Source organism: Muntiacus reevesi, chromosome 1 (genome assembly GCF_963930625.1).
Source record: "Muntiacus reevesi chromosome 1, mMunRee1.1, whole genome shotgun sequence".
In the NCBI taxonomy this organism is placed as follows: domain Eukaryota; kingdom Metazoa; phylum Chordata; class Mammalia; order Artiodactyla; family Cervidae; genus Muntiacus; species Muntiacus reevesi.
Window position 1 is genome coordinate 77162285 of NC_089249.1, and position 25273 is coordinate 77187557.

Consider the following 25273-nt stretch of genomic DNA (forward strand, 5'->3'; position numbering starts at 1 on the left):
CAGTTCCCGAGGCTCGGGTCTGACGATATCATCTGTGGGTTAAGAACCAGGACTAGGGAGCAGTCAGCAAAGAGATGGCTGAGAAAATACTTCCAGAGTAAAGGAAGATGGGGTGGAGCCCAGCTCCTAGGCAGGGTTGGGTTGGAGGGATGCTGAAATGAGGGCATGAGAGAGATTAAGGGAGGGAGGCCTGGATTCTGCCTTCTAGCAGAGGAAGCCAGCAAACAGCAGATGGAACTTTCAGGCAGGAGGCCGGACCGAGTGACCTCACCCAAACCCTGTGGTCTGCTGCTATTGCAACCTGGCGAGTCTCCCAGCTCTCCTGGGTCCCCAAGTGGGAGAGCTTTTTATAGTTCACTCCCCAACTTGGGTTTGAATAATTAAACAAGATGGACAGAAATAGCAGCCGGACAGCTAAGGCGGGTTATTTTCGGGTTTTCTAGAACACAGAGTGCTCCTGGGCAGCACCCCACCCCTGTAGGGGGCGGAGCCAGCATGAAGGCCGATGGGAGATTCCTGTGGGGGAAACCCACCCGCATCCCCCAGGGTTCCTTGGGGTAACAGGTTTGCTGTCAGCCAGAGGAGGGTCTCACCGCTTCTTCCTGGTCTTCAAGGAAGGAGAGGACTCTCTCGGCCTTCTGCTCATAGCTCCACCCCTGGCAGGAAGTCCCTTCTGTTGTCTGTCAGCCTTCTACTTCAGAGATGGTGACAGATATTGAAAATCAGATCGATAAGCAGCTTCAAGACAGACTGAATCAGGAGAAGGTGGCTACAGCTCCTCTGGCCAAGGAGCTGGAATCAGGTGATAGGAGGTCTTGTGTCCCTCTCCATCCCCACTCCCCATATAACTGTTGGGAAGCCTTGGGGGGAATGAGGGCTGGCTTGGAGGATGGGAGGCAGGGCGGGAGAGAAGAATTGAGGGTGTATGTTGGGGGAGGGGGTGGCGAACTAGGCTCCAGAGAAGAAAAGACCAAAGCTTTTTAGTGTCGGGGCTGAGAAACTCTGAAGAGGCAAGAAGCTCTCCTCTTCTAGCTCCCTGGTGTCCTGTGTTCCTGGCACATGCCCAGCCTGGGTTTGCTGGGACAGAGCTTTAACAGCTGAGCTGGGGATGGGGAGTGGTGGGAAGGGCCCCCTCAGTTCTCCACTACAGACCAATCATTTGTGGCTTGTTTGCATAATACTTTTGGTTCAACCGCAGAGATTAGGGCCTCACCCCAACTCTACCCTGAGGCTTTAAAAACCTGGGGCACAGAGGGGGCACTTGTCACGTTTTCTCCCTTTAGATAACAATTTCAGGGGTGGGTTTGGAGGTCAGATTTCAGGAAATACTGAAATACTTATACTCATTCATTCGTGTTTATTCATTCAACAAACATTTCAAAAGCACCAACTGTAAGTCTTGCCTTGTGTTTGTGCTGGGAATAAATTAGTATGGCAAGCTCCTTGCTCTCAAGAAGCCTGAAATTTAGTAGGGAAGACGGCCATCTTAAAACCTACTCTCCACCATTTTTGAGCGCTTACTATGAATTAGATACCATATAGGAACTTCGCAGAAATTGTCCCATTTAATCCTCTAACAAGTCTGTGGTCTAAGCAGCATTACCCCCATTTGACAGTTAGTAGAACCAAGAAGAGATCAGTCCAAAGTCACTCAGCTTGTAAATGGAATTGGATGGAACCTGTGTGCCCGTGATTCCAAGTTCTGTGCTCTTAACCAGTGCACTTGTTTGTGGTGGCTAATACATGGAAGAAAGATGTAAGTTCATTAAATGCCGTGGATATTTAAGAGAGCGAGATTGTCTTTAGCTTTGGATATGTGCTATGCGTGGTTGGGTGGGGCAATCAGGGAAAGATGTGTTTTTGCCCTGTACTTCATTCATTCTACAAATTCTTAAACTGAGTATCTAGATACTCCGTCCTTTGCTCTTGGTGGCGAGGATTCTGAAGTGACCGAAGTCCTTGCGCTGTGGACATGCTCTGCAGGGATAGAAAAAAGGCTGAAAGTATAATTGGGTGAGTCGTGGAGCCAAGTTGAATTTCCCCTCACAGTTGTTTTGTTCTCTCCCAGGGACAAATACCCAAATGGGTAATCTAGAGGAAAGGCCCGGCCGTCCTACTCTGGGAAGTCCTTCCTAACGTCTATCCAGCGTTTCTTTCTGTTCCAATAGATTTCCCCACCTCGCATTTCATTTCTCTTTTTCAAGGCCAAACCTCACAGCAGTAACCCGGCAGGACGAAAGCGTCTGGCCCTTTAAGGCCACCTTCTTCCCCCCACGTGCCGTCTGGTTGGGCTGGCGACGCTGACGCACGCGTGACGTCAATGGCAGCTGGCGGAGTCTGGGCACGAGGAGCGGAGTTGGGATGGGGGTGGGGGGGCGAAAACCAGAGGGCGGTTTATTTGCATTTAAAGGGGCCACTCCAGGGTTAGCGCTCAAGGCTTTAAACATTTGTGTATTTGGAAAACTTTCCGTCTTGCGCTACGAGGCAAGAAAAAGGCGTGATACAGCTAAAGTCTGTCGTGACTAGAGTTTGCTCTGTCGATTATGTCCTTCCGCGGAAAGAGGGAAATAGTCCCTCGGTGCCTGGGCTGGAACCACGTGACCTGGAGGGGGCGGTGGGGGGGGGGGAGAGGGAAAAAGGGAGGAGCTGGGGAGTCGACTGTCAGGCTTGGTTTCAGCTGCCCCCACCCCCACATCCTGCCCACCCTCCTGCAGCTGCCACCACATCCTGCCCAGCCGGGGGCAGGGAACTCGTGTTGGGGGGCACTGACCCAGGACCCGGCTTAGGCACCCCGTCCCTGCCCCCTTCAGTTCCAGGGTGGGGCGTCTGCCCTTTGCCCCAGGCCTGGCCCCAGGCACCCTGGCACTGAGCTTGGGGCACAGCTCTGCCAACAGTCTTGGTCATCTCTCTGCCTGACTCCTCCCCGCGCCCTACCCCCAGCCCAGAATGGGACTTGATCGGTCCCAGATCAGAGCCCCATCCCTGGCCTAGCACAGTTATCAATAGACAAATAGAGGTGTTCAATTAAGTTTTTTGTAATCTTAGTTACACAGCTACAAACACATACAGAGATTCATGCAACAGAATGCTGAGCGCATACCATGCCAGCCCCTGCAAAGCTCAAAGTCGAGTTAAACTGATGCCCTCAAGGAGCTCAAAATTAGTGAAAGACAGTAAATTAGAAACCAAGAATGCCAGTACAATGCATTGTGTACTGATGAGGTAGATACAGAGAGTACACTATACAGAGGTACAGGAAAACACAAGTTCACATGGAAAATGTGTACACAGAAGAATCACCAGTATATTACGTGTGCTGATGACACAAGCAAGGTGGAAGATGTGGGGAGAGATTGGGGACCTTTGCTGGGATTACTGGAAAACTGGGAGGAAGAATGATCAGCCCAATGGAAAGGATGACATGGATGGAGGTGAGGATGGAGATTGTCCAGATGGCTGTGAAGGCAAGAGGGGTAACAAAACAGCCAGACAGAGGCTGAAACGGTGGTAATGGCGTCCCAGAGTTCCATAGTCAGGACAACAGTCAGGAGAGCAGCAGCCCTTGTGGATGAGGCAGACCTTTCCAAATTAAGTTGTACAGGGGTGTTTGGGGAAGCACGAATCAAGGGAGCTGCTGAGGTCCCTTTGCCATATAAATAAATGAAGATGATACTGTATAGAGGAGTTTACACACTTGAACCTTGGTGGGCATTTGTCTAACTCATAGGGGATTTTATGGCAACATTAGGTGACTTTCCTCTAAGAAAGATGAATTGGTAAAGGGAGAGAAATATAAGGGAGACCCAGGCATCTGAACCTGTCTAGGCACTTTTCACCTAGTGCATCCTGGGATGAGTAGTCCAGGGGCTATAAGAAAAAGATATACTGAGTCATTTTCCGGAAGTGTTTATTATAGTCTAACTCGCAGCAGTACTCCCTAGATCCTTTCTTAGTTCTCTATGGAAATCAAGACCTCATGTTTGTTGCTTTTCCTTTCCTATGAAGTTCTCTCTATAAATAAGTGTATACGTAAATTCTATTCCACTTGTAACGTTAGCCTGTTCTACTCTTTCCTACTCTGCTTTCTACTGGATTACCATTTCAGCATCTCAGGGTCCAGGATACTCCGTCTCCTCTACTGAGCTTATCCCTCCCTTCCTTTCTCTATCCTGCTCTTCCTGGCCCTTTATCACCCTCCCAGGTGACTCACCTACCTTCCTTCCTCATTCCTTTGTTTAGGACCCAACATTCCAAGGCGGGGAGGACCAACTGGCCAATCACAGCCCTGACAAGCCTGCCTCAGGCTTGAGATTGGCTGAGCTGCAGCTGGCAGGAGGCTCACCACGCAGATATATAGGATATTGGGGAGGGGGGTTCTGGGAATCAGCTCTGGGAAAGAATTTGTACTGGGACTGTTAATGTTTTGGGAGAGAATCCTTCAACTAGGACTGGGGCCAGAGGGGTCTTCAGCTGGGAGAGCCTCGAGAAACTGAAGGCAGGCTGACTGACCCAGTTCTCTTGGTCTCCTGGGACCTGGATGCCCCCTCCCCACTTTAATTTTTTCCTGTGATCTGGGACCCAGTGGTCTGAAGGCTGAGTTCCCAGGCCCGTCCCTAAGAAGTCTTTTCCAGGAGCCCTGGATCTCTCCAGTCTCAACATTCTGCTTTCCCGACGTCGGAAACAGCCGGAAAATAAACACCCTGATGACTAAACGGTTTCTCCAGCTAGAGCCTGGGGAAGCACTAAAAATAGAGGCCACAAGTGAGGGGAGGTTCCCCAGTTGAGGGGGGGGGCACTTTCCCATCGTGCTATTGCCACAGCCCCAGGCCTGGTACAAGGCTCTGTTCTTCTCAGAGTCCTTGGGGACCAGGCAGATGGGCTCCCCCTGCCTACCCTGAGGTTCTTCAGGTAAGCCAGCTGTGCCTGGTAGGGAAGACAGACATCTTCTGGTGCTGGGGCCCCAACTCCTAAATCTAATGGGGGAACTAAGGAGCTACTTTTGGGGACAAAGTGTGACAGTTTAAATCAGGTTTCCAGAAGGAGTGGTCAGGTGGAAGAGATGGAAACTGAGGCCAAGGAAATAGCCTGCTGGCTTTCTCTCTTAAAACACAGACAAGCCTCCAACCTATTTGCAAAGCAATTCCACTGAACTTGCCTCCTCTGAGGCTCCTGTGGGGTAATGGGCCTAAAGGGGTCTTGACAGTCCAGCCCTTGAGTTTATTATAAAGCAGCATGGGCTACTGTTCAAAGCAATCTACTTGTATGAACTAATTTAATCTTCACACCAATTTATGAGTTAGGTACTATTATCATCATCTCTATTTTACCCATGGGGTACAGGGAAGTTAAATAATGTGCCTGTGTTCCCAGTTAATAAATGGTAGAATAAGGATTTGAACCAAGGTAGCTTGACTCCCCCAAAGTTGATGCCTCTAATCACCATAACATGCAGCCCCTTTCAGGGATATATTTATCTTTTCAACCCTTAACCTAGAATTGAGTTTTTGTCCAGTAAATCAGACCCAGTAGAAATTAGAGTATGTGAAGAACTGAGTGTCCTTCTGTTCTGCAAGGTTCTTTCCGATCTATGGAAATGGCAGATTCTATCATTTCGTCAAGCTCATGCTAGGAAGCTGACATTGGAATAACGGGGAGTAAGTCTGACAGGGTCAGTTGTCCAGTAGACATGGCACCCACACTTCTGTTGCAAGGCAGGAGAGGATTCACCACACCCTGGAGCAAACAGGAATTATGAACTTTTTAAAACAGCTACTATTGCTTCTTTAATAAGATGCTTTTGGGCGTTTCCTGTGCTGGGGGAAATTAAGGTCACACCCCTTTAAATTGCCCCCCTCGGCTGTAAGTGTTCTGGGACCCGCAGGCACCCGGGATTAGGTCACCCAGGAACTATGAGCTGTCGCTTTAAATTGCTGGGCGTCAGCCGAGTCGGGTCGCGGGAAGGGAGGGGGCCTGTCACAGGTAGAGGGAGCAAACGAGCTCGCCAGGTAACCCCCTAGAAATGCACCTGTCTCTTTAAGTGGGGCTTCGGCACACCCTAAGTAAGCGAGATGGAATCTGCTTAACACCTAGCATCTACCCTTAATTTATCTACTAAGACTCCCACCTCCCAACTCTCTCGGGGCTTGGGGGTTGGGGGGAGTTGTCGATATAGCGTGAGTGCATGGGAGAGTATGCGCACAGTTCGTTGAACCTCCCCGGAAAGGACCTCCTCAAGCGCATGGTGGCAGCAGTGCTAGGCGGCCGTCCCGCCGGCTAAAGCCGGCACCACGGGCAAGGGCTGATCCCTTTAGAGGCCTCTGGGTCTTGCCACTCCACTTTGCCTCGCTCTGTCGCTTCCTCCCTCCCTCCCTCCCGGCAGGCGGAGGGATCTGCCGCTGCCGGCGCCGCAGCCTAGCTTGGAAGGGCGGTGGGGTGGGGGCCGACCCTGCCCGGCCCGGCCGGCCCGAGGGAAGCGAGGGGCGGGGCCGCGTCTCCGGGACCGCCCCTGCTCCGGCCCCGCCCCTCCGCCCCCACGGGTTCCTCCCATTGGCCCCCCCGCCTGTCCATCACCCCCGTTCCCCCCACCCCTCAAGCTAGGCTGAGCTGTGCCTACGTCGGCCTCGACTCCCGGGGGCTGGAGGAGTTACCTTTGGAGCCCGAAAGGAGGAAGGAAGCAAAATATCAACAACAGCCGAGGCGGCTCGGGCGGTCGGCCCCGGTCCCCCGTCTGCCTGCCCGCCCGCGCGCCCACGACGGGGGCCCAGGCCCCCCGGCGCCGCCCAGGGCCCGCGCGGACGCCAGCCTCACTAATTATTCCCCCCGCCCGGAGCTGCGGCTTCCAGGTGCTGAAGAGCCCCGGGACTAGGGGCGAGAGCTACCCCCTCCCGGCCGTGACACCCTCCCTTCCCCCAGCGGGGCCGGTGAGTAAAGAAAAATAATGCGCCTGCCGCTTTAAGAGGCCCCCTCCCCCACCCTGTCCTGAGGTTGGGGTGGAGGGTGGTCTAAGACCGTCCCCCTGAGGGGTGGGATGGGGTGGCCTCCTGGGCTGGGAGGAACTCGCAGAGCGGGCTCTTTTCGTGTGGCGTTGGTGGGAGATTACATGGGGGACTGTTTGGGTGAGGGAGTCGGCTGACGGGGACAAGTGGAGTGTGCTGTAATTCCCTTGGGTGTTGGGATCGGGGTGGGGACGGACGGCTTGGGGGAGCGCCGGTCTGTAGGTGTCCCGGGGTTACGGTGGATCCCCCAGTGGTCTGGGAAGGGGCGCCATCCTCAGAAGGGGTCTCCGGTGACAGCCGGGAGCGACTGACATTTTAACAGCCGGCCCTCCCTCCCTCTCCCTCCTCGCGCCGCCTGTTCCCTCCTCCTTGGCCCGAAATGGTGCAGAAGGGGGCCTGGGAGGGCGGCGGGAGGGTGGGGGCGGGGGGAGCCGCAGCTGTTTGGGAAGCGGGGGAGGGAGGGGGGATGTTGTTCAGATGACACCGGGGTGGTGGGTTGGGGTGTGAGTGTGTGTGTATGTGTGTGTGTCCGGGGCCCGGGCTTGCCCGGTGCCTGTGGAGTTGGGACGCGGAGTCACCGCGGAGGTGGGCACGCAGGGCCTTTCCTTGGGACCTCCTCGCCCTCTCCGCGAGACCCCTGGTCTGGTTTTTTCAGTAGACCCAACTGGAGAACCCCCGGCCAGAAGTTTGCAGCTGTTAAACATCTGGGCGAGAGTTCTCCAGTCGCTTTCTTCACCTATGGCAGGCTGAGCTGGGCTGGGAGTGGAGGTCCAGTGAGTGTTGGGGGGCTTTGGGGTACGGAGAGCCGAGGAGGCTGAGATGCATCTGGTCTTTCACTCCAGCGGTTTGGTCTTACAGGCAGGGTCTCCTTTCCCCTAGTGATTCAAGCTAATCTCTCAAAGGCCTCCTGAGGTCTCTCCCTAGTGAAGGGAGGGCTCCTGAATATGGGCACCCTTGGAACCACTGACTAGGTTATCCCAGGTTTGTCCTTTGAGTGGGAGGCTTTCTCTGCTTCCCTTTAAGCAGCTCATTGTTGATGGGTTGGGGGAGGGTACAGTGGGTGGGCCCTGTGTCCCCCTTTTCAGTGCCCAGCCCCCTTTTGAGGTCTCTGCAGCTCTGGTTTCTTTGGTTTGGGGGAGTGGTCCTCCCCACCCCTTCCCCCCACTCCCTCTGTGGGTCTTCTAGGCAATTCAGGGCCCAGCCTGGACTATGGGAAGTTTAACGTCTGGGGCGGTGACCTTGGGCTGCTCTGGCCTCGAGATAGCAGGGGAGCCCAGGCCAGCAGGAGATTGGGTGTTTTGAAGTTAGGGAGCTGTCCACCTCCCACTCCCCTCCAAACCCCCAACAGGGAAGTCTTAGTAGTCAAGGAGAGTGTTGAAAAAAGCACATGTCAGTGTTCACAGATGTCCACCCGCCTGTGGCCGCCGGGTCACACCCGCCCCAGGACTTAGCCTGGCTGTCCCAGCTCCCACGGCATGCCTGGGAATGAATTTCCTTCCTGTGGTTTCCCAGTGTGTTGGGCAGAAGATGGGGGTGGGGTGGGATCAGTGTGAAGGTGGCTGAGTACCCGTTTGTATAGAGTGATTGGGGAATCACTGGAGTTCATGGTAAGTCTTTCCCCACTTTTCCCAGCAGACATACGGACCCTTGGGTCTCAGTGGTCATATTCTCTTTGTTGTAACTTCCATGCCACTCCTCTCCCAACAGTGTTGGTATGTGTTTGTATATTTGTGTGTGTGTACATTTGTAAAGGGAAGGGTTTCGGATTTCTCTGTGGGAAGGGGGAGCTTTTACTTACACTCCTTTAGAGGCCAGAGGGGTTGTTTTTAAAATCTGAGGTCACACAGCAAATCCGTGTCAGTGCTTTAGTCCGGCCACCACTCTCTCAGGCGTGGCTTCACAGCAGGGAGAGACCACAGGAAGGAGGACATGGTCCTTCCCCTTGGAGGCCCTGGTCCAAGGGGAGAAGCAGGACCCTTGTAATGGGGGATGGGCGTGGGAGGTTGTGTCTGCTGTACCCAGTGCCTGGAACAGAGTAATGGGGGACTTGGGAGTGTGCCAGGGGCTGCCCGTTGTCCCCCCTACTCTGTATCAGCTGTCCCTGGACTGGAGGAGCCTGGGCTTCCCAACTCTGCCCCTCTTGGCTCCTGGCTCTTCTCGTAGGCTGGGAGATATGATAGTCTTTCTGGCTGCTTGTTACATAATCTCTCCAGAAGGTGGTTTTTTTTTTTTTTTAAATCTTTCCTGGGCTTTTCCTGGGAGGTGTGATGAGGGGAGAAGGCAGAGGGTGGACTGTTCAGGTTGGGGCTGGAGAACCGATAGTCAGGAGGCTGGAGGAGGCCTCCTGGCCTCCCAGAAGGATAGGAAAGAAGCAGCCTTGGGGTTAGGCCCTCACTGATTGTGGCCTAGCCCCTCCTCCTCCCCGACTCTGCCCTGGGAATGTCTCTGTGCTGTGGATTTTCCGGGCCCTTGTGCCCCCAGAGAGGCCTGCGTCTCTGCTCCTCCTGTCAACCATCTTCTGGCCAGCCAGGCCCCCTGCGCTCCCCATTTGGCTTTGGTCCAGAATCTCAATGCTTACCCTGGCCTGGTGTGGATGGAACCCTGTGTGGGACACTTTGCCACCTACTTGTGGACCTCTATGGGGGCAAGAGGAGCCAGAAACAAATGGGTGGGTCCAGCATTTCTTCCCTAGTTGTGTTGAGGGTCAGGCCTCCTGCTTCCTTGTCTATTTAGTCCAGAGGATGGTGGCCTTACTGGAGAAGGGGAGTTGGGGGGGATGGGTAATAGAGACCTCAGCTCTCGGGAACAGGTCATAGCTGGTGTTCACCCGGGTTCTGGAAGTGGGTCTGAGGATCAGACATGGCCCTAGAACCTCAGCTCAGGTTCTGGGTCTTGTGGCACTGTGCTGACAGGTGCGCCCCACCCCTTGGGATCAGGGCTGGGACTCTCCAGGCTCTCAAGCCTACTGGTTTGAGGCAATTATCTCCCTTTTAGAGGGAAGGAAGAGATGGTGGCGGGGCCAGCGTAGCCTTAGCATCACTGTAATCGCTAGTGGCTTTTATGAGCCAGTCATGGGGCCGGAGTCCGGCCAACCGTCTGTCCTTCTGTCCCCATTTGGTGACTTACTCATGGGCTGAGGGGGAGGTGTCAGGTGCTAGTAGTCCTGGGAGCTGAACCCCTTTCTGTGTGGTGGTTGATGTCCCCGTCTGTCCGAAACTTCAGCAGGCAGAATGGAGCTTAGACTTCAGGAAGGGCCGAACAGTGGAGGTAGACGAGGGAGAGAGCGAGCTCCAGCTTGGCTGGAGAAAGACGGATCTCAGAGTACTTTCTTCTCCAGTGGCTCTTGGTGCCTCTGCTGAAAGGCCTTGAACTTTGGCCTAGTGTGGATGGTGCTGTTTGGCTCCTGGAATATTTATCTTCTCTTCTCCCGTGCTGCCTGGGACTGCAAGTATCCTGAGGAGAGTTTGTCGTGGACCTGTGGGATGGTAGCCTTTGGGCCCCTTTCCCCTGGCAGGGGGCTGAGTGGGGGTCCTATGGAAACCAGCATGCCCGGATACATCTGGCAGGTCCATAGCGTTTAGTGGCGCAGGTGCATGGAGGTGTGCACAACATACACATGGGTGTGTCCACACCCCCGGAGCCACTGCATCCTGTCGGGGGTGGGGGTACTGAAAGGCAAAGATAACCAGAAAATCAGAGACTGGGAACAGGGTGAGGGGACTGGAGGCAAGAAGGCAGAGGCATGGAGAACCCTAAAGAGAGGAGTGTTGAGGGAGCTCAAGCAATTGACTTTAGAGCTAGAGCATGGCGTGTGAGTTGGGGAGCCCTGGCTGACTTCCATCACTGCCCCTTGCCCAGCACTCCATCCCCGCCACCATTCATCCCTCTGTGGCCCTGGCTCAGCCTGCCTTGGCCCCTCATGCTGCCCGTGTGTCTTTGGGTGAGTCCATCAGCAGATGTACAGGAGTTTCACCTAGCTTTGTGGTGAGCAGAGCACCTGGGTGTTTTGGTGGTTTGTGACTGGTCTCTGTCGCACTCCCCACCCACCCAGATAAGCAAGGCCAGTCCGAGGTATCAGGGTTACATCTGAGCCCTCAGGCATTTTGGGGTGATCCCCAGGGCCCTTTGCATCTGATTTTCCCATTTCTTGAGGCTGTGGCCACAACCTCCCCTTCCTGGGAGCCTAGCCATGCTTTTGGCTGATCCTCTCTAGTGTGGAGCTGGGCGATGCGTTCACTGACTGCACAAGACCCTGAGAGCTTGGGATTGGGGGATGACAGTTGTGCCTTCTGTCTGGTCTCTCTCTTCTCTGTTGTAGGCTGGGAGGAGAGGGACTTGTCTGGAGCTCTAGCCTGTTGCTGGCCTCACCCAGGCGGGACCATATTTACTCATTTAAACTTACCCTCCCAGCCTCCCAGGAGGCTTCAGGCTCTAGGCCTGGTCACTGACCTTGGCGTGGTGCTCTGGCCACTCCCTGAGGAGTTAGAAAGGCCCGGGAAGCATATAGAGAGGGAGCTTGTTTTGCTCAATGGTCATGAGCACTTTACCCTCAGGCAGTACCCCACTCACCCTGTTGTCCAATATGCTTTGGAGACCAAAAACTAAAACTTTTGAGATCCCCGGGGACTGGAGGAAGGAAACTTCCATTTGTCGTGTCCCTGTGTGCCAAGCTCTGTGCTGGGCGTGGAAACATAGGAAGATTCATTTATTTCTCATACACTATTTAATTTGTTTTTTCCTTGGTAATTAGGGAAACTGAGTAAGAGATTTAAGTGACTTGCTTAAGTTTTCCCAGTTAGGAGTTGCTAAGGGCTTTTGTCTAAGATTAAGGGAAGGATCCTGCCCACAGGAAGGGCAATGGAAGGGAAGGCCCAGGGATACCTGGGGGTAGGAGGAAGATACCCTGAAGGGAAGGACCAACCCAGTAGGATTCCCTGACAGGAAGGCAGAGGATTAGGATCTGGTGGCAGGTTGGGGGGCGGGGGGGACATGCTTTGGTTCCCGGAGAAGGTGTTGTCTTCTGATTGACTGTCACGGGGTAAGGTTCCCAAAGCAGGGGTATGTAAGCAGGAACAGGTGAGCTCAGACCCCTCCTGGGTACTGGTTAGTACCTTCTAAAGCTGCCACGTGAGATGACTGAGGAGAGAGACTAGATCAGGAAAGACTTGAGCCACAAGAGTCCTGGGCTTGTGCGCAGGGCGAGAGGCATGGCTGACTTGAGCCCGATGGTAGGGACTCTGCCCCGGAAGGAATGTGCTGTTGCTCCCAGGAAGGGAGACCCTGCCTGCTCTCAGCCCAAGCTGTGCAGGGCAGCGCCACGCTCAGCAGCCGGCCCACCTCTGCCCCTTACTCCTGGTGACCTTGGGCAAGTCCCTGCCCATCTCTGAGTTGGTTTCCATTTCTATGAAACAGAGATGCCTCCCCTGGAAAAAAAAAAGGTTAGAAGGTTCCATGGGAAAACGTGTGGCACTCAACACAGAGTGGGTGCTTGGAAAGTGACTGTATCCTTTCTTCCAGACGTCAGCTCCAGCCTGGCTCTGGACTTGCCTGCTAAGGCCGTGGTCCAGAAGGTGGGGCAGAGGCGCACTGTGTCCCAGGAAGGAGCTTGGTGTGAGGGGGGCTGAGGAGGGCCCCGAGAAGACCCAGGGGTGGGCTTGGGGAGCTGAGCCCAGTTCTGCCCTCCCCATCCAGCATCTCCTTGTCTCAGAACTGTCCCCTCCTCATTTCACCCCAGAGTCCTAGCAGATCCCTCTGGCTGCACGCTTACTTATCTCTCATGATTTCCCTGCCCCCACCCCTGCCAGCAAATACTTGGGACTGAGGGTTGGGAGAACGAGAGGAATAAGAGAGAGCTGATGCTCAGACCTCAAGGGAAGACCGACTGCAGGAGTGGGTGTGGGTGGGGAAGAGGAGGGTTGGTCTCTTTGTGGAGTCTCCCCGCTCCAGTTGGATCAAGTAACACGGAGGCAAGGGGATGGGGCCGATGACCTCAAACGTTTAGAGCCTGTGTGTATTGGTGGTTGGGGGTAGACCTGGAGGAAAGGCTGGTTTTGAAAGTGTTGCCTCAGGCCTTCCCAGTCACGTCTCTGGACCTCTGAGCCCCTTCCCTCCACCCCCCACAGCCGCCCGCCCCTCTCTGCTGACTCCCCTATGCATGCCCCGTGGCAGGCCTGTGGGGCCCAGGCTGACTGGGTGGGGACAGGTGTCCTGGCCCAGCTGTTCGCTGTTGTCTCCCCCACCTGTCAGCCCAGAGGGTGGGGAGCTGACAGGGAGCAGAGAGGAGGGACCTCTTGGCCTCCTCACCTGCTCGCTGGGGTGGGGCCCTGGTTGTAAAGTGTAGCAGAAGGTTTGAGAGGAGACAATAGACTGGACTTCCTCCTTAGACGAAGGGTAGCTCTTAATGGTAGAAATGGCAGAGAAAGCTGGGTACACAGGGATCCTCATTGTCAGTAATCAGAAGGGTCTTTGTACACTATCTTCAAGAAAGGGTGAAAAAATGCGTATTGGTGAAGGGCGTGGATCAAATCTGGGAGCAAGTGTTTGCACAGATCTGTGCAGGTACTCCCCCCCCCCCCCCACTGTCTGCCGTCGGGGTGGGGGGTGCTCCATCTGGCTGGGCATCTTAGCCTCACCTGGCACCTTTCCTGAAAGCAGCAAGCTAATCCTGTAAGAGCTGCCTGGCTGGCCGCCTCAGCAGGCCCACGCAGCCGCACTGCCTGCCCTCCCTTGCCAGGGGCTTAGAGGACTGTCCTTCTAGTCAGAAGGAGATCCAGCTGCCACCCTGAGCGGCCCCTTTAAATCCTCGGTGGCTTCCCGCGGTCTTGATGTCTCTAGGAGGATTTGCTCTCCCTGATTGGATTGGCCTCTTTGGGGTGGGGGAGCTGGTGGGAATAGTAGGTGAACACTTTGCATTCTGCTCCTCTACCTTCTCTTCCATTGGAATTGGTGCTGTCCCGTGTGAGGGCCTGGCCTCAGGCCCCTCCCTTCTCTCCTTGCTGTCCTGTCTCAGCAGTCAGGACATGCAATCCCTTCATCTGCTTCAGCCTGAGCAGCCTTGCCCCTGTTCTATGGGTGGTAAAAAAGGATCCTGCTGCTTTAAACAAGGGAACAGACCACTGCCCTGGAAGAGAGTTCCCTTCTGAGTCTGTACTGCCTGCTTCTCTCCACTTTTTCTTCTTCAGCTTGCTCTTCCTGTGGCCAGGGGCCCACACATCATAGTTTTCCCAATCCCTCATTTCCCTGGGCAGTCCCTCTCCGGATCTAACCATCAGCCCACCTGCTGCAACGGCAGGCAGCCCAGACCCAGCACTGGTGGCATTATGCTCACCCCAACGGCTCTCAAGCTGACCCGCCCCCAAGGCCCCAGCTGCCACTTTCACTTCTGTCTCCTGAGACCCCAGAGGGAAGTTGGGTGGGGAGGTGGAAGGTGACACAGTAACCGTCCCAACCGCCCCACCTCTCCTCAGCCAAGGCCTCAATGGCCAGGGGCCCCTGTCCACCACTCTGATCAAGACGAGTGGAGTGAGCCTGGGGAGGGTTGGCTGTGGTGGGAGGGGTGGTGGTTAGATAGCAGGAAGGACTTGCTGGGATAGGCGACCGCTGCTTGGCTTCATTGTTTCAGGGGCTATGGCTGGAAGCGTAGGTATTCTAACTGGACAGACAGAGGTCAGTTTGACCTCTTCAAGATAGGCAAGGGATCGCTTGTCTTCTAGCTCCCATGGTTGGACTGTAATGCTGTGGCCATCATCCCCGCCCAGGTGTTACCAGCTGCCCATGCTTTGTCGAGTAACGTCTAACAAAGCAAATTTTAGCCCCAGAGATGACTGTGTTCAAAGACAGCCCTGGAAAGTCCTCTCTGTAGTCTTAACATCTGTCTTGCACACTGTACTAGGCTATTTCCTCTCACTTCGCACTCTTGAGAGTGGAATTTAGACATGGAGACAGAAGTAAAGGACGAAAAAATAATAATAAAATAAAATTTAAAAAAAAGAAGTAAAGGACGGTCCACCCCTGTCCTACCACTGCCCCAGCCTTGTCACTAAAGAGGGGACCAGGGCTTTTCTCCGGAGGAACCCCAGGCCGTTGGGGAAAGATCATGCTTTACCTCATGAATCTTATAAAATGCCTCTAGCTCCAGTGCTCAGTTGTTCCTTATAATCACACCTTTTCCCCTCACATCCCTTTCTGGACAGGGGACCTCGACAAGAGTGGAGGACCCTGTTGGATTGAGAGCTCTAGGCAGTACCACTGGATCAAGTGAGGGATGGTTTCTGGAGCAGTCTGAGATGGGAGATCTGAGGTTCGAGGAACTCCATTTGGGGTCCCTAAGTGCCTTGGGATGCTGGGTGGGGGTATCCCAGGTCCTGGAATGGGAAGTAGACGTTGATGGAATAAGATCAAATACACTATGCAAATGCCCATGCAGATGAGAAGTAGTGAGTCGTTACTGATCAGCCTGCTAGCTAGAGCATGAAGCAAGGCTCCAGCTCGGCTTCCAGAGCTGGCTGCCCTGATGACCATGACAGTGACCTTGGGTCAGTCACTGCTCTAACCGGAAGCAGGTCCCCAAGCCCTGGGTCGGATAGGCATTCTATGTGTGTGAGGGGATTTGTTTGGCAGAACCTCTGCCACCGGGGCCTATGTGCCCCCCCTGGCACCTGCCCTGACCTACCATGAGCCTCTGTCAAACCTTGACCATCTGTTGTGGAGGTTATCGTTCCGAAAGCACCCCCTCTCCATCAGGCCTGTGCCTTCTCTCTTCTGGCCTCCACATCGCCCTCCCCTCCTAAGCTGGAGGACAGGGCACGTCACCGGGCCGTCTCCTCTGTTACCTCTCCATGGTGTCACCAGAGTCCTGGCCTCCCTTTCTTTGGGGCTCTATAAAGAGCATAGGAACAGAATGTCTAGGCTGGAAGGGCACTAGGGTACCTGGTCCATGCCACCTACCCATTGTACTGGCCGGGGGAGGGGGGTGAACCCTGGAGGGGGCAGGGACTTGAACCCATGCACCCAGAATCCCTCCCCACAGTCCCGGTATTTCCCTGGGCTGTTCATTGCCCTTCTTCACCTCTCCCTTTTCTACTAGAACTCAATCTCCTGTTACTCCCCCCCGCCCCAACTTCTTTCTGAGGTCAGTAGCGTGGCTCCGGAACCTGTGGGGACTAGGGTAGGTCCTGGGAGCCAGCCCAGAGGCCACTAATGGAAGGCCAGAGCTGGGTGGGAAGAGCTAGAGGTTGGCGGTGGGGGTCGACAGCTGCCTCTGTAGGGAGCCATTGGGCCTCTGAGCTGCTACAGGAAGGATGAGAGCTAGACTACAGGAAGGACAAGCTGGGGTGGGGAAGTAGTGGAGGAGGCTCAGGAGACAGACCCTCACGAGAGAGGCATCTCCTGGGCAGAGAACAGGATGACCCATCCCAGGAGACTTGCCAAGGAGAAGAGGGCGGGAAGCCTAGGGTGGGGCTCGGGAGAGTTGTCCAGCGGAAGCTGGAGGGAGGGCCCCTAGCCCTTCTCCCCACACTGGGTACTCCTTTTGGCAGGTCGATTCCTGTGCCTTCAACTGGGGCTGTAGTGCCTGCCTCCACTTAGGGCGCCTGGGACCTAAGACCCCCCCCTTGCCCCACGTCCAGCTTTCTTGGACTGGTCCTTCTCTCCCTCCCCCCAGCCCGACAGCCCGCCCCCAGGTCCCCTGTCGGTGAGTTAAAATTAGCTCAGTGCCCAGACTAAAAATAGCCCCTGCCCAGCCCTGAGGCTGCAGGGCTGGGGGAGGGGAGTCCCCGAGGGAGGGGACGACGGTGGGAACCAGGGGTTTGGGGAGTGAGGCTGCCAAACTGCGTTGAAGGGAGGAGGAGGAGGATGGGGACGGGGCTGGCTGTGCCTTTGAGAGCAGACCCTAGAACTCCAGGGCAAGTGCGTGGGAGGGGGAGCAGAGAGGGGCAGAGGGGGGCCGGGGAGCTGTGGGTGGGGAGGTGGCTGGGCGTGTGAGAATTGGACTGTGCGGGGTCAGGGCGAGGGGCCCTGCCTTGGCCCAGACTTTGAGGGGAGGGGAATGCCCCCAGCTCCAGGCCTAGTACAGCATTTGTGAAGAAAGGGCTCTGCATACCCCTGAGGCTGCAAACCCCATGACTCCTGCCTGGGCCCCACCTCTCAGTGGTCCCTGAGCTCACCTGCCCACCCATCTTCCAGAGCCCCCACCCAGCCTGTGTCTGTGCTTAGAGAGAGTGGCTTGAAAGGTCATGAGCCCTGGAGTGGGGCGGGAATGGAGGCAGTGCCCAGGGTGTTGAGAGGGCTCCTGGGCCTTACGCTTACCTCCATCCACCCACTCTGATGGCCTGCCTGCCCTCAAGCCTAGACCTAGCCAGAGCCCCAAGAGCTGAGATGCTCTGTCCCAGGCCAGGACTGGGCCCAGTCCTGGCCCCTGAAGGTCTCCCTGGCTCTCCCTGCCCTACCCTTGTCTGTCTCTTGGCGAGACTGCAGGTTTTCGGGGCGGGGATGGAGTTATGCCCCCATGCCCAGCCTAGCTCAGGGTGCTGCAAGCAGTTGTTGAACCTGCCTCTTGTTCTCTACCCACCTCTCTCTGAATCTTTGTCTCTGGTCTCCTGCCTCTCCCTCTCTCCTCTGGCTTTCTCTCTCTCCCTGTCCACCTCTGCCCCTCACTCTGCCTTCCTCTTGGACTCTACTTCTTTTTCTGTGTCTCTTTTCCTGCGTCTGTGCGTCTGTCCCCCTTTGCCACCCCCCTCTGTGTCTGCCTCACCCACGCCTCCTCCCTTGTTAGTGAGCAGGCTGCTTGAGGCCGCCTGACTGTGGGGGTGACAGGTGGATTGGATTGTCACCCCCTCCCCCAGCGCCTGCTGCTTATTTCATGCCCTGCAGCCCAGCCACAGGGAAGGGGCGGGAGGAGGGATGACAGCTGTCTCCAGCGCCTCTTGCCTTCCCTTCCAGTCCACAGCCTGCAGCCCTGAGCAGCCTGGGAGGAAGGGATGAAGGGCCTGCTTAATGAGAGTTGCCTTTCTCACTGTGGAAGAGCAGGGGTTTGAAGCCCGTTGCTCTGTGACGGGGCTGCTCACTCAGCCTCTCTGGGCAGCTGCTCCATTTTGACTTGCGCCGGTGTGGCAGCTCTGAAAGCAGATGCTCTGCAGTGCCTCGAGCCTCTGGGCCACTGGGACAGAGGATGGATCTTGGTGGAAGGGGAGCGGGGAGGTGGGTGGTCCCCTGACAGCAGCAGGAGAGAGGAGGCTGGGGTTACCTTTGGAAGGTGCCTGTCCTGCAGCTCCCCCAGGAAGGGCAGCCCTGCTGCAACAGCAGCTCCAGCTCTGAGAGGCTGCCCTGACCGCTCCCCCCACTCCTCCAGCTGGCCCCAGGCCACCCTCACACAGGAACTGAGATAGCATCATTCTGAAACCCGAGAATGGTTTGAATATTGCTCAGGTACCAAGAGGTGTTACATTGGGGGAGGCAGGGACCTGTTACTTCTCCCATGCCCCCTCCAAGACCCCCTTTAGGGTACACTTCATCTATTATTTGCACCTCCTTTGCTAGTCAGTACAACCCACATGTTCTTGTTGGGTCTGTGGCCCAGCAGAGAAAACTGGTTGTCCGTGGGGTCCTCCTGGAACCCCACCCTGTCTGGTTCCCTCACTCAGCCTCTCCTCCTTGTCAAGAGTGTTGTGAGAGAAGCCTCCTGCCCTCTTTGCACTCCACTAGCAAAGGCTTCTCTGCAGCCACCCTCCTCCACAGTGGGTCCTCGCCTGCCTCCCTGGGGCTCAGCTCAGCTGCCATCCCCCTCGTCCTTCGCTCCTTCTGTCTCCGTGGGGCGAGGCCCTCCCTCTGTCTGCTCCCACTTACTCCCCAGTCCTGTCCTCCCAGCACTACCCAGAGTAGGTGAATCAGAGTCAGCTGGAGCCTTTGAGGGGGGACTTTCAGTGACAGCGATGGTGCCAGCCCGAACGAATCATAGCTGTGGCCTGAGGTCGGGACTGGGTGGGCCCTGGGGCCATCGGAGCAGAAAGACCATTCTGGACAACCCCCTGTCTCCATGGCAGCTTTCCAGCCTCCTGAGCCTTTGGCCTCCAGGAGAAGCAGCCAAAAGCCAGGTCATCTGGGAGGGCTTCCTAGAGGAGGAGTGACTAGAGAGGGCAAGAGGAATGGGGCTGGGCCAGGCCAGGAGGAAAAGGCTCACATCTGGATAACAGATGCTCAGGCCTCTGGCTGCTGGCAGTTGGTTAGGTAATTAGGCAGAGGGCTAATTAAGGAGGTCCAGGTGTTCATTAAAATTTCCCTAATTGGCTAGCAGGGAAGCTTGGACAAGGTAGGCCTCCATACCTTGGATAGGGTCAGTTTAGGGTTCATCGTGCCCACCCAGGCCCCAGCCAGCCCTTTTACCAAAGTAAGGGCTGAGTTCATGTTTTTGCCCCCAAGCTTTCCAAGACTCTGCAGCAACGTAGAATGGCTGGATAGCAGAAGGGGAAAGAGGGGAGTACAGACTGAGCCTGCTTTCTGGGACGGCTCCTGGTTAGGAAGAAGGACTGCCCGAGGTAGGGGCATCTTCTCCTTGGGCAGTGTTGGCACAGAGGTAGGAGTAGCAGTGGGGAAGGCGCCACGGGAGCCTGGAGTTATAAAAAGTGCTTTGGGCTACCTTGGCAGGGAGTGGGGCTAGGTGAGGCCTGGCCCTTTTAACCCTGACCTTCCTCTGTCAGCGGAGGCTCAGTGGGTCTCTGTGCCTTCCCTGTCTTCTCAGTCCTGATCCCTCTTGCATCCCAGCTCCCCCAGCATGAGGCGGGGGTGGGGGGGGCGGTGTAGGAGATCAGCCAGGGAGCTGGTTGCCAGGCGACAGTTGCCTAAGCAACCCCATCCTCTCCATCTCCATGTGCTCAGGGCTGCTCCTTAGAAGACTTCAGAGTCTCACCCTCTGTACCAACCAACCTGAGGGTAGGGAGGGTTGAGGACTGAAGTGGCAGGGGTGGTTGGAGGGGAGATGGTGTCCAAACAGGCAAGCTGTTGGTGCATCTGGGAGAGGAAGAGTTGTGTTTCCACAGAGCACAGAGTGAGGGGAGCTGGTCCTACAGCAGGACTAATGGAAGTTAGACCTCAGGAAGAACTTCTCACAGGGTCAAAAAAACAGCCCGCCCTTCCTTTCAACAGACATTTCTTGAATTCATCTTCACAGGGGATAGAGTGGTGAAGAATACAGATGTAGTTCCTGCTCTCTCATAAAGCTTCAGTCCAATATGGGAGCCAGGCATTAAACAGAAGCACGGAATTATGATTATTTACATTCATGGTAGGGTTCCCTGGTGGCTCAGCTGGTGAAGACTCCGCTCACAATGCGGGAGACCCCAGTTTGATCCCTGGGTCAAGATCCGCTGGAAAAGGGATAGGCTACCCACTGCAGCATTTTTGGGCTTCCCTGGTGGTTCAGCTGGTAAAGAATCCGGCTGCAATGGGAGAGACCTGGGTTCCATCCCTGGGTTGGGAAGATCCCCTGAAGAAGGAAATGGCTCCCCACTCCAGTATTCTGGCCTGGAGGATTCCATGGAGTCGCAAAGAGTTGTACACAACTGAGCAACTTTCACACACACATTCATGATAAGTGCTAGAAAGAAAAGATTAAAATACTGTGAGAGTCAGTAATTTTGGGAGGGCCTAAAGAAAGAAGTTAGATTGTAGGAGTGACTCTTCTGAGGATCATGAGAGCAAAGAGAGCATGGGCCATAAGCTGAGAGTGGTTATATCTCAGCAAAAATTTGCTGATGAACAAAAGGTAGCAAGAATGAGGTAGTATAAAATAGGAGAGGGACAGAGGTAGATGCTATAAACCAGAGTAGGGTTATGGTGACTGCATTTACCAGTCTAGATTGGGGTTTTCAAGGCTAGGCCAGAGAATCCTGTTTTAAAAGCCCTCTTCTTGAAAAATTAAATTTTAAGATAGCCCTTTCTTAGCCCTCCCTTGCCCTCAGTATTTCCTCCCCGCCTTCCCTGCCAAGCCCATACTACTGAAACTCTGGAAAATACAGCCTTTGGGTTGCACTGGAAGGCAGAGGAGCTGAAATCCTTGGAGTAGAACCTTTACAGTGTTTGGCAGAGGTTGGGGTCACAGGCAAGGGATGGGATGGCTGGAGCTGGTTCTGGGTCCAGATGTCAGCTCAGCCAGCTCAGAGTTGACTGGGCTGTTGGTGATGTCCTAGGGCATGCGTGAAGGTGGACAGTAGAAGGTCCAGGGCCCATGGAGCACCCTGAGGGTAGGAGAGAAGGAAAGCGTGTTTGGGGATTTCTCCCTGGGAAGACAGAGGGAGGGGTGGAGGTTCCTTCCTGGAGTGGAGAGGGAGCTGCATTGTTTTCCAGAGATACCTGTACTCAGCAGAAGTGCTCTTCCCAGCTAGCTGAGCAAGGGAAGGCCTGAGGGAAAGTCCTGGTAATGGGAGAGAGTGGGGAGGGATATTCCTGGCTCCTTCCAAGTCCACAGAGTCCCTGCCGGCCCTCTCTGCTCCCCTCTATGGCCAAGGCTGAACTTCGGCATCTGCTGTGGAACCCAGGGGGGCACAGTTTAGTGGATATGTAAAGGCTCCAGAGAAACTCAGCAACCACTGAAATGGGGGCTGGGGAGGGGGTTCCAGTGACACCTCTGTCCGGGTTGGGTGGGGGAGGTGAGAGCCCACCCCCCTGGACACTGGTGGCTCTCCCACAGGGACTCTGCAGAAGGGGAACTCTGGAGGAGGGCTGGCATGTGGCTGGGACTCCTCCCAGGACCCTTTCAGAGTGGCTTTAGGAGGCATGGGCCCCCTGCCACCGTCCCCCACTATTCCATCTCTGGAATCACAGAGCCGGCAGGGCCCTGGGGTCATCTTGTGCCTCCATCCTGGGCCCTTCCTGTCCCCACCACCCCACCCCACCGGCCTATTAGAGTGCTGTCCACCCCTGAGCATGCACCTTTTCTGGCTCGAGCATGGCTGCCATCTCTGTGCCTCCTTCCATCCCGTTACCTCATGTTGCTCAGGGTGGGGCCCGTTTCCCTTCCTGGCTCTGGAGTTGGAGCTCTTCAGGCAGTGGGCCGTGCTGGGTTTACAGGTGGACTGAGAAGGGGATCCCTCCAGCCGGTGCCTGTGTCCGTGTCCCACTGGCTGCCAGCAGCCTCTTTCCTGTATGGCACTGATCTTTCATTTTCTCTGCTGCTTCAAGTTGAGCAAGGTTGGGGGGCACTGCTCTCAGTCTGAACTTGGGTTCTAGACATGGCCCATTCCTCTAGAGCAGGAGTGTGCAAACTATGACCCATGGGCCAAATCTGCCCATGCCGCCTGTTCTTAAAAATCTAGTTTTATTGGGGGCACAGCCACACTCATTCCTTTAATTGTGTTGTCCACAACTGCATTCACGCTGCAATGGCAGATTTGAGTCGTCTCAATGGAGACTATATGGCCTGCGAAGCCTGAAATACTTACGATTTAGCTTTTTAAAGAAAAAAATTCACAGACCTCTGGTCTAGAGGGTTTGTTTATTTGTTTAAAGCAGCAGAATCCTTTCTTCAAGCCTGAAATTTAGACCAAGGCTCACTGAGTAGAACAGATTGGTGTCCAGGAGCCCTGGTTGAAGGGAGATAGGGCTTCTGCAGCCTGAGCCCTACTCTGGGTCTCCAGGCTCCAGGGCTCTGAGTCAGGTGTGAAGACCACTGCTCTGGACCTGGACTGTTATGTTCTTGAGCCGGGGGCCCAGACACACTGGCATTCTGGTAGGAGGTACCCCATGTGAGCTGTTCACACTCTTGGCATGTGTTCACTCGGCCTATTCTCTGCACCAGGCTCCATCCGGGAACCTCCATCCTTGGCCAGTGGGGCAGCCGGGGATCCCAGGGTGTCTCTGCTCTGGGTGAGCTCTGGGAAGAAAGGAGGGCCTGAGGCATTCTCTAAGACCCTGACCCTTAGAAGTCAGGGAGCTTTCTGATTGTATTCTGTCTGACCTAAAACCTGAGGGCAGCAGTGATGATGTGGGTAAAGCCTTTAGCAGAGTCCTGGGCCTGAGTGAATTCTAGCTTGTGCTTGGCTGTGGCATGCCATCGCCTCAGGTCGCCACCATTTCCTCGGTTTCTGGATGGGGCTCCGATGCTGGCAGCCTCTCACAGGGGTGCTGTGAACCTGGCCGGTGTGCCTGAGGAACTGGGCTGTGAGCCTTACTGGTGTGCCCAGGGAACTGGGCTGCGGGTTGCCACGGCTGACAGTCCTCTTGTAACCCTCCCCACCCAGGAGGCTGTGCAGAAGGTGTCCTGCAGACCATGAACTGAGCGCTGGTCCAGACCGTTCATGAGCACAGTGTAAGGTGTGCCGAGACCCGCCACCCAGCAATCCCCTCCCTTTCCTGGCACTGAGGATCCCCAGAAAAGATGGGGAGGAAAAAGATTCAGATCCAGCGAATCACCGATGAGCGGAACCGACAGGTGAGGGGATCCTGGAGCCCCACAGAGTGGTTGTGGGCAGGGAGCTGACCTCTGCCTCCACTCTTTCTAGCCACTCTAAGAAGCCTTCCTGGAATAAGAGGGCTCTGGAATCTATTATCGAAGGGCAAGGGCTGAGTTGGGAGAAGAGGAACCCCCATCTCCCTGCATCTCTTAGAATCTTGGGTCCTAGAACCCTAGGACTCACCTGCCGCTGCGGCCAGGCAGACCTGTGTCCCTCCCATATTCAACGTCCAGGCCTCAGAACATGCCCAGGCACTTCCCCTTTCACAGGATGAATCCATTCCCTCCTCCTATCCCAAGGGAAGAGCCTGGAAGCCCTTGTCTTCTCCTTCCCTAACCTCTTCATAGCCTCCAGCCCAGAGGTGTGGAGTTCTGTCCATCTGAATTCTCTGCCTTCAGTGGATTGGCTCCGGGCTATGTCTTGGCCATGTGTTGGCAGAGAGGTGCTGACCTGTTCCTTTCCCAGACAAGGGCTCCTAAGAACAGGGCTGTGTTACCCTGAGGCAGGGGCTCTGTCCAGCTGCCTGCGGGTGGGACTTCTGGCAGCCCTTGACTGAGCCATACCTGGCCGCCCACCCACCCATCTCCAGGTGACGTTCACCAAGCGGAAGTTCGGGCTGATGAAGAAGGCATACGAGCTGAGCGTGCTCTGTGACTGCGAGATCGCGCTCATCATCTTCAACCACTCCAACAAGCTGTTCCAGTACGCCAGCACGGACATGGACAAGGTGCTGCTCAAGTACACGGAGTACAACGAGCCGCACGAGAGCCGCACCAACGCCGACATCATCGAGGTGGGCCCGCGCGCAGACCCCCCACAGCGTGCACACACGTGTACCCCGCCCCTGGAAGCCCCTCACCTGTGTGCGCACACACAAACCCACATCCTCTCACACAAGCCCTGGCCCGAGAAGGAGGGCGGGCAGCAAGGTAGCTGTCAGCTGGGGCTGCCCACCCGGCCCACGCCCACCCAGCACTCTCTGAGCCATTTTCCTCACATCTGTCAGGTGTAACATGGCATCTCTGCTCTGTCTTCTCTCAGATTCTCTCTCTTTTCCCTTCTTTCCCTGTCTTTTGATGTGCCCCGGCATCTGACTCTCCCTTTCTCTGTCTCGTTCTTTTGTCTCCATCTCTCCTGCTCTTTGTCCCTTTGTGGGTCCCTGTGGCTCTGTTGCTGTTTCAGAGCAAGCCGACCTGATGAACCGTTAAGGGACATGGGCTTTGGAATCCAGTTCTGGCCTTTACTGGCTGTGTGACCTTGGGCAGGTGGTTTAGCTTCCCCAAGCCTTGGTGCCCACCCCCACGAAATGGAGCCAGTGCCTGCTTTGAAGAGTGTTGTGAATCGAGAGACAGCCCAGTGTCTGCTTCTCACACTGGGGGTTCAGGACCTGTGCCGATGAAGAGGGTGCCTAGGAAGCCACAGGCCTGCCTTCCTGGAGCAAAACTTTATTTCAACAGATATGGAGGAAATTCCTTTATTTTTATATTAGAGAAAACAGATTTACTCTAGACTAGAAAGTAAAATTGACTTTCATTTCCAAGAGAAAACAAGCATCTGTGAAGGTGTGCTGAGCATGCAGAGGGCAGCCCGGGGGTCTCCTCTGTACCGGGCGTGCCCGCCTGCCCTGCTTTGTGTGATTTCACGAGGGAAGCGGGAGCCGTGGGTCATGGACCGTGCACAAGCTGGGGCGTGGTGGGAACTCAGTGAATGCAGAGGAAGATTTTGCCTTTCTCCCTCTTATTCTCCCTCTCTGTCTCCCTCTACTTCTCTCTTCCCTTCTTTTTTTAAACAGAGCCCAGGAATGGAGTCAGGCAGTCAGCCCCGGAGCTGCCTTCT

General features: G+C 55.4%; 1 protein-coding gene across 6 annotated transcripts in view; it reads left to right on the forward strand.

Annotated features, from left to right (window-relative positions):
* The first annotated feature begins 580 nt into the window (after positions 1 to 580).
* MEF2D (myocyte enhancer factor 2D) overlaps positions 581 to 25273 on the forward strand; it is a 38851-nt gene continuing 14158 nt past the window's right edge. For 2 of the 6 annotated variants that reach the window (XM_065901971.1, XM_065901986.1), the window contains exons 1-3: positions 6592 to 6920; positions 23225 to 23415; positions 24027 to 24230. In XM_065901971.1, coding sequence (XP_065758043.1) covers positions 23362 to 23415; positions 24027 to 24230 — 258 coding nt within the window. In that variant the 5' untranslated portion in view covers positions 6592 to 6920; positions 23225 to 23361. Of the gene's footprint in view, positions 803 to 4818; positions 4909 to 6591; positions 6921 to 23224; positions 23416 to 24026; positions 24231 to 25273 lie in introns of those variants that run through there. The other 4 variants (XM_065901962.1, XM_065901955.1, XM_065901948.1 and 1 more) reach the window with 4 other exon arrangements.